Source organism: Sminthopsis crassicaudata, chromosome 2, assembly GCF_048593235.1.
Source record: "Sminthopsis crassicaudata isolate SCR6 chromosome 2, ASM4859323v1, whole genome shotgun sequence".
Lineage (NCBI taxonomy): Eukaryota > Metazoa > Chordata > Mammalia > Dasyuromorphia > Dasyuridae > Sminthopsis > Sminthopsis crassicaudata.
The window spans coordinates 454,203,657-454,217,460 of NC_133618.1; the positions used below are offsets into that span (position 1 = coordinate 454,203,657).

Consider the following 13,804-nt stretch of genomic DNA (forward strand, 5'->3'; position numbering starts at 1 on the left):
ATTCCAAGATAGGTTTTAGTTTAAGTATGTAGAGTGTGTCTCCTAAAGAAAATGTTTATGTTTTCTTACTCCATTTAGAAGAAACAAGACAAAATAGGTATAAGCATTACCATAGACACAGGATTCCTTAGGGACCATCTATGTCCATTTAATTGGTTCAAATCAGTAATCAGAGGAGTTCAAGTATCTATAATGCTTTAAGGTTTATAAAAGCACTCACAAGAGCATAGTGAGTTAGGCAATATAAGAAATATTACCACCATTTTACAGATAAGGAAACTGAGGCCCAAAGCAGGTAAAGAAGTTGCTGACAGTCACACTGCTATCTGTACAGCAGGTCCCAGGTATCCTTACTAGTCTATTCCACAAAAAACTTGGGACTCACCAAGGTTAATTGTCTTGCCCAAACTCACACAGTTGAGAATTAGGTCTCCTGATTCTCATGCAAAATGTTTTCCCCCAATATACCCTTCGGTAGGACACAGTGGAAATGAAATCAGTTGATGAAAATTTTCCAGTCTTCAGATTTGGGGCATTATCTGCCAAGCTAAGTAATAAACCATCCATCACCAAGGTCTGATCTATATTGTTCTCAAATGAATTCCATAGAGATTAAGCAACTCCTCTAAAATGCAGTGGCAGAGATAAGCTGCCTTACTTCTCAGAGTTCATGTCTCAAAACTTGGTAGTTAGCTACAGTGGCAGAAATCAGAATCTGAAGGACATACAGGTTCAAGCCTCCACATCATTGAATCAATCAGTATTTATTTAGTATCTACTGTACACAGAAGCTTGTCCAACTCCCCTCTAACACCATATTAGTTTATAACAATGACAGAGACTCAGTCCCTGATTTCCAGGAGCCTGGAATCCCAAGAAGTTTTTGCCTTATAATCATCAAACAGGGCTCTAGCTCAAGGATTTTTTCCTGTCTGCTTTACAGGCATACCAATAAGAATTCCTAAGGTCACAAAAATCAGAAGTTGTGAATGGGATATGTGTTGGTCACTCAATGTACAGGAATTTTTTAAAGCTTTTTCTAGGGAGCAAAAAGCTAGCTAGATGGTATAGAAGATAGAGCTCTTGGGCCTGCAATCAGGAAATTCAAATCCAGCCTCAGACACTAACTGTGTGATCCTGGGCAAGTCACTGTTTGCCTCAATTTCTTATATGTAAAATGAGCTGGAGAAAGGAAATGGCAAATTACATTTGCCAAGAAAACCCCAAATGGAGTCACACAATCAGACATGACTGAAAACAATAACCTGATTACTATCATGCCAAGGTAAATATTGCAAAGATAGCCCTTCTGTCCCTACTCTTCCCCCTGAAAGTGAAGCTCATGGGATTTTTAGGATAGTTCTTACCTTGAGACCACCACTTTCTGCTTCCGACCCTGGATCTACACCAGTGATATAAATCCCCAAAGCATATTCAGCTCCTCCTCTTATCATGAGGCCCAGAGACCTTCCTTCACCAAGTACCAGATTTACCTGCAGAGGATAAGGGGACAAAGCAAAGCAAAGGGAAATTATGAGTTAGAGGGATTAATCTGAAGCTCACAAAACCACATCCCTAACAATAATTTTCCCACCATCATAGATTTTAGAACAAGTAGGAAATATAAAGTGCATTTTGAAGGGCATATAAATTTGTTTACAAGAAATTGCCCAGATCAACACATAAACCTCCACAGTATTTTGAGTTTTATTCGTGTATGTCATTAATTAGCTGTATGACCCTGGTCAAATTATTTCCTTCTCTGGACCTCAGTTTACCCATCTGTAACATGGAAGTGGCAAGCTTGCCACTAAACTAAACACCTTTTCAGTTCTGGCATTCTATGCTCTGAGTTAAAATCTTAGCTTTGATATTTACTAGCTGAAAGACTCTAGGCAAGTCACATCATCTCGCAATATTTCATCTATAGAAAAGGAAGAATGATACTTCTACTTCCTGTATAATACAAAGAAAAGCATTCTGCATTTGAAGTGGGAGGACTGAGGTTCAAATCTCTACTTCTAATATGTGTGGAGACTCACCTAAAAGAAGTCATTTAATATCTTTGGGTTTCAGTGACTCATCTATAAAAATAAGAGGATTGGACTAATTCTTCTCCAGGGTATTTTCCAGCTTTAACTCCGATATCTTACTTCATAGGATTATCATGAGAAAAGTGCCTCATAAACTTCCATATATTAGAAAAATGGGAGCTATTTCTATTGTCTAAAATACCATCACCCTATTGATAATTTGCTTATAAAATAAGAGAAAAAGTAAGATCATTGAGCTTTACCTAACAAAAACTCAGGCCAAATTTTCTACCATTCTGAGCATTGCATAGCATCCAAATTAGAAGAGACCCACTAATCCAATCCCTACATCATCAAAATTCAATCCCAATTTCCTTCCATTTTATTGTTACTATTTACTTTCTCAACTTCTGCTTTTTGCCCTATCCTAGTTTCCCTATCTTCTACCCCCACTAACCCATCCCCGAGATCACCCGCATTTGGAGGGAATAGCAAGTTATATGTGGTAGATTGGCAGTTTCACAAGCAATCATCTTTTTTTTTTTTGTACTGTATTATAGAAATGTTTGTTTTGTTCTGTGAGTTGAAAATAAATTAAAAAAAGATTCAATCCTAAGAATTTACAACTTCCCCAACAAAGGTTGTTCCAGCCCTCTTTACCTGAAAATCTTTAGAGAAAAACAACTTGTTCTCTCTTTAGGTAGCCTCATTCCATTTAATAATAATAGCATTTTAAAGTCTTGAAAGTACTTTACAAATAATATTTCACTTTATCATTACAGTGATCCTGGGATATAGGTGCTATTATTTTCACCTTTTTAGAGATAAGGAAACTGAAGCAAAAGGAGGTTTAGTGATTTGTCCAATGTTACCCAGCTAAAAACTCAGGACTTTCTCTTTTAAAGCTCAATACCCTAATCATTATGCTACCTTGCTGCTTCCATAGCTTATTATTATTATTATTATTATTTGGAAATTTTATTCTGATAGAAGATCAAAATTGACTTCTAAAATGTCACACAATATATTAGTTCTGCCCTCCGTCACTAAGCAGAACAAATTTAATCTTTCTTTCCCTTAACAGGCTTTCAGTTAATTAAAGACATCTATCATATCCCCTATAATTCTTCTCTTTTCTAGGTAAAACACAATTTTGCCAGCTAGGCCAGCCATTTCATGAGTCTTCATGTGGTGGCTCCCCAAAACAAACATAACACTATTGAGTTAAATATAACAGTATTATCACCACTAACATTCTAGACCTTAAATAGGATACTTCCTTAAAGTACTCTAAATTCCATCTTCTTGGGCTATCATGTCACAATGCTGATTCATATTGAGTTTGTGGTCACTTACAAAAGTCATGTCTAGTGACCTCTTATCTATTTCTTCTTAAGAAATTTATTTATTAATCCAATTGTAGGTCTTAATTTCTACTAAAATTTCATTATTAGTCTCAACCCATTATTTCGGTCTATTTATGGAGATTTTTATTGCATTCTGATTGTCACCCAACTTCATGTTATCAGTAAATATGATCAGCAAGTTTAATCATTCATTAAAGTAATTTTTTTTTAAATGTGAAAAGAACAGGGCCAAGGATAGATTCAGGAGGCATGCCACTAGAGACCTCCAAGTTGATATTGAGTCATTCATTAAACATTGTTTTGGGGTCCTATCATTTAACCAAATAAACTCCTTGGAGGAAGAAAGTCTAATCTGTTTCTATATTCCATCAGCTCTTGAACCCTTCCCCCAAGTAAAATTTTTGACTGTTCTCTCTGTTTCATAAAGGATGCCCTCAAATTTTTAATCATTTGCTAGAGTAATAAGGACTGACACTGAGTCCCCCAAATCATCATGTCCTCCCCTGTTCAGATGACCAGGTTCTCCTATTTCCCCAAGTTATAACTCAAGTTAGGAATTAAGACACTAGAAGGTCCTCAGAAGAACAGTTTTCTAGAATCCTATTATTTCAACTCTGTAAATCTGTAGCAATTTAATATCGACAGCTTGCTTTTTTCACAACAAAATTAAACAGCAGATAATTAAATCATATCATTCTCATTTTGCACCTAAAGATTCTAAGTCTAAATGGTATCATATCCCTCCCACAGGAGAGTAGGAGGGGGAAAAGATAAAAGAACAAGATGGGAGTGATAGGAGTGGGCAGATTGGGGGAGGAAGTAGTCAAAAACAAAATACTTCTGAGAAGGGACGGGTTAAACGGAGAGAGAAAATAGAATAAACAGATAGGAAAATATAATGGGAGGAAATACATTTAGATATCATAATTGTGAAAAAAATTTAAAGTAAATTTCCATGATAAAGACCTCATTTCTCAAATGAGAAAAGAATCAAATTCATAAAAATCAGAGCTGTTTCCCAATTAATAAATGATCAAAAGATATGAACAGTTTTCAGAGGAAGTAATCAAAGTTATCCATAATCATACGGAAAAAAATTCTCTAACTCACTATTGACTGGCAAAATGAAAATTAAAACAATTCTGAGATACTATTCATACTTATTAGATTGGTAAATGGGACAGAAAAGGAAGATGACCAATGTTGGAGGGGAATAAGACATTAATGAATTGTTGATGGAGTTGTGATTTGACCATTCTGTAAAACAATTTGAACTACTCTCAAAGAGCTATAAAACCATGCATATCCTTTGATCTAGCAATATCAAGAGTAGGTCTACATTCAAAAGGAGAGAACAAACAAAAAAGGAAAAGGATCTATATGTACAAAAATATTTATAGCAGCTCTTTTCTGGTGGCAAAGAATTAGAAATTTAGGGGCTATTCATCAAAATGTGAACAAATTGTGGTATATGATTGTGATGTAATACTATTGTGTTATAATGATGAGTAGGATGCTTTCAGAAAAACCTGGAAAGACTTACATGAGCTGAAGCAAAGTGAAATGTACTATGTATAAAGCAATAGCAATATTGTAGTCTGATTAGCTGTGAATGACTTAGTTATTCTCAGCAATACAGTGATCCAAGACAAAGCTGAAGGATTTATGATGAAAAATGCTATCCATCCCCAGAAAAAGAACTGATGGTGTCTGAATACAGAGTAAAGCACATTTTTCTTGAGTTTTTTTTTTCCTGGTCTATGTTTTCTTTCATAACATGACTAATAGGGAAATATGACTTGCATGAATACACATGACTAATCTATATCAACTTGTTTGCTTTCTCAATGAGGGGGTGGGAGGAAAATAATTTGGAACTCAAAGTTTCAAAAATGAATATTAAAAATTATTTTACATGCAATTGAGGAAAAGTAAAATGTAAAGTAAATTTTTAAAAGTTAAAAATGAGGAAAAGAGATTCTGAGGCTAAAATGACTTTTATTAAATGACTTACCTAAGAATATGCATTTATTAAGTATCAGATACAGGCCAGGAATCTAGGCCTGAAGATTCTAATTTCAGCATTCTTTTTTACTACCCTCTTAAATAATACTTAATAAATATTTCAAACATGTCCTAAGAGTGACAGACTCTACCATGTGTGGAGAAAAGCATTTAATCACAATAGCTAGTAGGGTGATAGAATTTAAAATTGGAAAGGACATTAGAAATTGTCTAGCCCAAGGATTCTTAATCTTTTTTTGTGTTCTGGATCTTTTTTTATAGTCTGGTAAATCCTAAATACCCTTTCTCAGAATAATGTGTTTAAATGCATTAATAAAATACATAGGATTACAAAGGAAACCATTATACATATGTGTGTATATATTTGTACATATGTGTATATATATAAATATATATATATATATACATACATGTGTTTATATATGTATTTTAAACAAGTTCATGAACCCCAGGTTAAAAACCCCAGATCTGGCTCAACCTCCACTCTTTTGAAAAGGAAGCAAAGGCCCAGAAAGATGAGAAGCTCTTGCCAAGATTACAGTAGTTAAATGGCAGGGCTAACATTCAAGCATCCATCATTCAATTCTAAATCCAGCTGCTTTCCTGCTATGCACAATGCCACAGCATATTGGGGTGGGGGGTGGGGATCATAATTACAAAGAAACCTCATCCCACACAGTCCTTCCCTGTGCAGACTAAATTGTAGCCTGGGTGCCAAAGAATTAATGCTGCTTTCTCAAGTGCCTAGCTTACAAATGGGGAGTAGTTTATACAATGAAAGGATCTGGTTCCTCATTTTTTATGAACAAATGGGCCACAGAGTATTGTGGCAGCCATGATGGATGATAACTGGGAGATGCTTTTTATTAGCAGAGATTTAAGGTAAATTTTTTTAGAGAAAAGCTGCATGATTTGTGAAGCTCTTGGGAACATATACAGTCAAGTAAGCAATAACACCAGCGATCATAGCACATTTGAAAACACAGAGAGCAACAGGTACATGCATCTTGTTCCTCTCCATGAACAGATGGATGGCATCAGGAAATGTTAGGTAGGGTGCTTTTTAGAAATGCCAGACTCAGCTTTGGCTTCAGGTCTGAAGAATAGTTCCCAAGCAGGCTTGCCAAATCCAATAGCTAAGACTGCTGCCCCAACAGTCTTGGTGGGAGCACAGGGGATGTGGTGAGTTCTAGAGTACAGGGGCATCCTGGGCGAGTCCTGTTTGCCAACCTGCTCAAACAGGCTAACTTAGACCAGAGACCGTGCTGGCCATATGGTGGCTTCAGAGACAGCAAAAGTTATTCCTTGGATGTAGAAAAGCAAAGGAGAGAAATTCCTCATGAAGACCACACTCTTTTCAGGTTAAGGTTTTTAAAGACTGAATTTTTATAGCCTGTTTTATTTAACTCCTGTTTGCAGATGGTGGAAGGTAGGGGTGATCTTTTGTTTTATAAAAACATTTAGGTTTCTTCAGGGATTTAGTCAGGTCAGGTCAACAAACATTTATTAAGTATCTACTCTGTATCAGACATTTTGCTAAGGCAATCTTAGTCATTGTAAACACTGAAAAGTTCAAGAAGTCACAAAAGTCCTGTGTTCCTTCCTCTACCAATTGAAGGTAAACTCTTTGAGGAAAAGGATGTGTTCTTTTTCTTTTTTCCCTTTGAATCCTCCATAGGTGGTATGTTGCCTGGCACACAGGTGGGACTTAATAAATGCTTATGAATTGAATAGTTGATAAATTAATTGATTGCCTTTGATACTGTTGACAGCTCTCTCCTCTTAGATGCTGCAAATTACCAAGTTTTCTCAATTATGCTTCCATTATATCTATCTCCTCTGCTCTCCTCTATAGCTTCACAAAACGACCATGCTGTTTCAAGTACTTATGAATTCTCACTTAGACTCAGTTTTAGACTTTTAAATGGTCTCCCTGTTATAAGCTCCTTCCTCCTCTAAATCATCCACTCCATAGTTGTAAGAATCTCATCTTGCTAAAGTTCCATTCTGACTGTCCCTTTCTGGTTCAAAAACCTTAAGCATTCCCATATTTCTTATAAGATAAAACATTAGCTCCTTAGCTTTGACAGTGCCTCTAACTTTCCTTTTTCTATTGGGTATTTATATGTGTATGTGCACATATGCATCTATGTATACATATGCACATATGTAGATGTGTATATATAATATGTATAAGTAATATAGATGATATACATTATTTATATACTTAGCATAAACTATCCTATTAATATATAGCACATACAAGGATATATTACATATTATATTGTACTGATATACTATTATACAAATAGTTACACATATATTAAGATACACTATATTTGATTTATATAAATATACTATATGTTTATGTGTATTTATGAATGCATACAATAGACATACATTTGTAGTATTTATATATTCATACATACACATATTATGTATAATAGCACCCACATATATACTTAGTTGTTTGCATGTTTTCTCCCCTGACAGAATGTGAGCTCCTTAAGGACAGGGCCTTATTTGGGTTTTCTTGTATCCACAGCTCTCAGCATAGTATTTGACTCATAGTCAATGCTTAATAAATGCTAACCTACTGATTGATGCCTCTGTATGCAAGAGGACCTCCATACCTGCAGTGCACTTCCTTTTCACTCCCACTCTCAGAGCTTGCACTGTCTTCAAGGCTCAGACCATGTTTCATCACCTATGAAGCTTTTCCTGACCTTCTCCCTTTCTCCTCACTTTGCTATTTTCTGTTTTCTATCACCTAAATTTTCACTGTACTCTACCTAATTTGCACCCAATCCTCTCCCAGTGGAATGTGAGCTCCCTACGGGCAGAGACTGTCATTTGTTGGTTTTTATCCCTGGTTCAGTGTCCAATACACAGTCAGTGCTTAATATATGTTCCTTATTAAATGCTGCTCTTGCTTCCAGCTCTGGCATTGTCTGTGTGGGCTCGCAAAGCATGAGGAAAACTATTGTTTTAGCCCCTCTTTGGAGATTCAATCATGAATAGCACTCACCTCTGAAAACAAAGACCAGAAACCCATCTCCAAAACCGTCTTTCCCAGAGAGGCTGCTTCTCTATCTAAGAACCACAATAATAGCTCTATATGCCACAATATAATTGATTCTTTCTGCTCAGTGGAAACATCCTTTGATTTGGTTAAATCGAGCAACTTGCACATGGCTAAAAAGAACTAACAGTCAATCAGAATTGGAGAGACAAAGGAAGAAGTTAAAGTCCATTTTGTCACTGATGCTGCTGTAATAAATATGAGGGAATGGTGTCAGAGCCACTACTCATCACAGGAAAAAGAGAAAGAAGACATGAAAAACAGCAGCAAAATGAGAGTCCAAAGATCATCTCCACTGGCAGGAAAATAACCCTTTGGGAGGTATTTTATTGGTGAAAAAACATCATCTATAACTATGGCTGTCCCTACTGTCCTTATTCCCTGTGCTGTCCTTAGTCACTCTAAAAACTTCCACAATAGAAAGGATTCATAAGGTCATAGGAGCATAGATCTAAATTACAAAGACACTCGAGAGTTCATCCACCATTGCCTGGGTAACTGTACCTCTCTGTGACTCAGTTTCCTTATATGCAAAGGAGCCCAAATACTATTTGTGCAGCCTCCCTTAGTGTGAGGAAAGCACTGTGTTGTGCAAATGAGTCATTATCATTATGTCTTTATGTACCTTTTGGTATATCTTTCTGCTTTTAAAATGTCATGGAGCATGTATGGAGAGAACAGAGTGAGGGGAGACCTAAACAACACAGAGCTAGGATCTATTTGCAATAATAGTAGACTCAACCTTTACTCAAAGGTTTCCCTTTGGCAAATAAAAGCAAAGTAAAAATACAACCAATGATCCATTCTTCTGAGTCATAAATATATTAGTTGACCTTATATTAACCGCTTTATTTTTTTAAAAGAGCTCCATATTTTTGATTTTCAGTTTCTAGTCAAAACAATGACACTTTCTCTTTATATGAAACACTGATCCATCCATATATCATTTTCAAATGAGGCAATTATTTAACTCGATACATATATTCCTTTATACTGTTTATCCTGCTTCTGAGGGGCTGGTCATTTTTTAAAACAACTGATACATGGCCCATTTCCAACAAAAACCTGCCCTACATGATTGCTGACCATTTCTCCTGATTTGATCAAATGAGATATTTCAAAAGCACTTAATAGAGGCCCTGATACTTTAAGCTAAGTGCCTCAAAAGTATATGTTCGCCTTTGGCTTCTGGAACCTCCTTCCTGAATTGGAAACAGCATCATCATCTAGGCTGTGAATAAAAAATGAAACCTTGGACCAATACATGAAAATGGCCACTGATACACCCTCTCTTCCAGGCCAGACATGATCTTTTGGCAAGATTAGAGACAGGTTTACAGGTATGGCTATGGATATGCATAGTGCTTTGAGCTTACAAAGAGCTCTCTTCATAGCAGCCCTCTGAGATGGGCAGTATTTTACAGATGAGAAAACTAAGGATCAAAGAAGCTGTTTGACCTCCCAAGATATATCACCTAAGTGTCAGAGCCAGCATTTGAACCGACACTTTCCAGAACAGCAACTTGTGTTTCCAGGTCTGGATACAATTAAAGCTGAACCTCAACAATTCATTGAAAGTAAATGTTCTTTTTTTGTGTATCATGGAGTCCACTGGCCATCTGGTAAAGCCTTTGGGCTCATCAGAAAAAAAAGTTTTTTAAATAAATAAACAAAATGCAAGACAAAAGATTACAAAAGAAACCAATTATGGTGACTGAAAGATGGTATTGTGGTAAATATTGTAATATGGTAAACAAATTAAAACAAAATATTTTTAAAACTAAATTCAAAGACCCCAGATTAAGGACTCCTGGTTTAAAGGAATAGCGCATTTTAAACACCCTTAAGATCTTTTTTCAAATAGTCTTAGTGTGGGGTCCTTAATTTTTAAAATTTTGCTCCTTCTTCAACTTCTCCCAAGCTTTTTGGTAAATACTTTATCCTAAAGAACATCTGAGGGCTGTGGACATAGGGAGGAAGGAAATACGAAAGGACAGCTCTCTCACCATACATCTTTTTGTTACCTTTTAAAATGTCATCGAGCATGTATGGGGGGAGGCACAGTAGGGGAGTCCTAGATAACACAGAGCTAAGGTCTATTTGCAATACCAGTAGACTCAACCTTTCCTCAAATGTCTCCTTTTGACAAATAAAAGCAATTATTCTTGGAGAGTTGTTCACTGATGTGTGGAAACAAATGGTTATTGAAACCATTTCATATCTTTTCTACCATGCAGGCCCAAAAATAATAAAAAGAATATGCAGACTCAGCAGCAAAGAACATTAGGTGAACTGTATGCATGCTTACTTTCAAATAACAGAATTGGGAGTTTTCTTCACATGTATCAATTAGAGGGACTTCAGACATCTTCCAGCTATTTAGTCTGAGCCCAATATGAAGAGGAATTTTCTTTTACTAACATCCCTGACAAGTAGCTATCCCTAATAAGACCTCCAGTAGGAGGCAACCCACCACCTGCTCAGCCAGGTTTGTCTGCCTTTGGATATCTCTAATGATTAATGAGCTTTTCTTTATATGCAGCTTAAATCCTCCTCTCTGCAACCTTTATCCTCTAGCTCTATGTTTTGCCTTCTGGGGCTAAGTAGGACAAATCTAAATAGGCCTTCAATATTTTTGCATAATGGTCACTTAAACACCTGATGACAACTGCCATGGCTCTCCCCAATCTCCCAAGCCTTTTCTCCTTATATTCCCAGATCATTCATCCAGTTTTCATATGGCCTGGTCTCCGGGCTAAACCATCCCAGCCATTCTTCCCTGGATGTGCTCCAATCACTGTTCTTCATAAAATGATACCTGGAACTGTACACAATAACCAGATATAAATGGACCAGGATAGAGGAGAACAGAACAATCCCCCCTTTCTTTTGTTTCATTTCACTCAAGTTCCAGGCTAGTTGTCATTCCCATCTCATTACTGTCTCTCCCATAATTGATCTTGCCATGTTCTATTTATTCTATCTTTGTAGCATCTCTCATCTACGCCCCTTTCTCTTTTTGGCATTGCCACCCCTAATGCAATCCTCATCACTTCACATCTCTACTGTTGCAGCAGCCTGCTGCTTGTTCTTGCCCCAAGTATCTCCCTACTCCAAACCATCCGCTATCAGCTTTTCAAAGAGGTTTTCCTAAGGAGGGTTTGATTCCTCTATTCAATAAATTTTAGTGGCTCCCTATTACCTTGCAAGATCAAATAGAAAATCATCCTTCAGGGATTTAAATTCCTCCAAAAACTTTCCTACCTTCCAATCTCTTTATACCTTGTTCCCCTTTGGTACTCTGTAATCCACACAAGATATTAGTTTTTGACTTTGTACATTTTCCTGGCAGTACCTTGTGGCTCAAATACTTTCTCTTCATTTCTACCTCCTTACCTCCCTGACTTCTTTCATATTCCAACTAAAGTTCACCTTCAATGGTATATGAAGGTTATGGAATATTATTGCTCTGTAAGAAATGACCAGCAGGAGGAATACAGAGAGGCTTGGCGAGACTTACATCAACTGATGCTGAGTGAAAAGAACAGAACCAGAAGATCTCTGTACACTTCAATGCTGTATGAAGAGGTATTCTGATGGAAGTGGTTATCTTCAACATAAAGAAGATCCAACTCACTTCCACTTGATCAATGATGGACAGAAATAACTACACCCAGAGAAGGAACACTGGGAAGTGAATATAAATTGTTAGCACTACTGTCTATCTACCCAGGTTACTTATACCTTCGGAAGCTAATACTTAATGTGCAACAAGAAAATGGTATTTACACACATATATTGTATCTGGATTATATTGTAACACATGTAAAATATATGGGATTGCCTGTCATTGGGGGGAGGGAGTGGAGGGAGGAGGGGATAATTTGGAAAAATGAATACAAGGGATAATATTATAAAAAATACTCATGCATATATACTGTGAAAAAAATTCTAAATAATAAAATATAATGTTTAAAAAATAAATAAATAAAGTTCACCTCCAGTAAGAAACATTTCCTGATCTTCCTTAAAGCTAATCTCTTGCCTTTGTTAATAATCTCTAATTTATCCTATATATTTTGCTTGTATATTATTGTCTCCCCCATGACACTGGCAAGCTTTTTAAGAACAGCAACTGGGGTTTTGCAAGGGCTAATGTTGAAGAATTATCCACGCATATGTTTTGAAAAATAAAAAACTTTAATAAAAAATGAATGTTTACAAAATTTTAAAAATGAAATGCTTAAGGAACACAAAATCATCCTTAATAAATGTTGAAAGACTATTATTTAAATACCAGATAATTAAAATTCATAGTGCCCCCCCAAAACCCCCCAGCAACTGGCTTTTGCCTTTCTTTGTATCCCTAGTACTTGGTCTAAGTGCCTATCACATAGTAGGCACTTAATAAATGTATATTGATAAGACAGCTGCTTTAATGATGCTTCCAGCCACTACCATATATAGAAGCATATGATTCCCTCCTCTTTTGGCTCATAAAGTCCTTCTTCCCCATTAGACCACAAGTACTATCTTTTGTTTTTGTAGTCCTAGTGCCCTGCATCAGGAATTGCATTAGCATAGTGCCTATACACAAGAAGCATATGATAAAGGTTTACTAACTAAATGAACACCCCAATGTAGTTTGTTTATCTCAAACATCTCTGGGATTAAGAAGTTTTATCACTGCCTTTCTGGGCCTGAGACTCCCTTAGGACCCAAGCTCCCTTTGAATTTGTGCTTGGCTCAGCTCTGGTTCTTTGATAGCCCTACTTGATGTCTATTCTTTTTTTTTTTTTTTTTATTGGTCAAAGTCAGTCCAAGGATGAGATCTCCAATAACCATGACTCAATCAACCTGTGGTTAATGTGATTATATCTTCCATAGAAAGCAGTCCTCAAAAGCAGAGCATTCTTAACTTGGTCAAAATGACCAGACAATTTATTCCAACCCTATCAAGGAAATGGCATCAATCATCTTGATGGGGATATCTGTGCTTTCTATATCTTTTATAAAGAATACACAACTAGGCTCCTGAACAGCAAAACGGGGCTCATAATAGCTCCTACCTCCCAAGATTGCTTTGAGGATCATATGGGAAAGAATATGTAAATTGTTTTGCAAACCTTTAGAGCTATAGAAATGCTAAATAACATGATTATCATTATCTCTATAGCTGCACATCCCCTACAAAATTGCAACTTCCTTGAGGTTAGGACTGTGTTACATACATTTTGAGATTCCCTTAGCTTCACACAGTGCTCAGAATATAGAAGGCACTAAATAAACATTCATGG

At 36.4% G+C, this 13,804-nt stretch overlaps 1 protein-coding gene across 1 annotated transcript in view; it reads right to left on the minus strand.

Annotated features, from left to right (window-relative positions):
• WHRN (whirlin) overlaps nt 1-13,804 on the minus strand; it is a 120,523-nt gene that overhangs the window by 68,914 nt on the left and 37,805 nt on the right. The window contains 1 exon segment of the mRNA XM_074292889.1: nt 1,368-1,493. Within this exon segment, the coding sequence (XP_074148990.1) occupies nt 1,368-1,493 (126 nt within the window).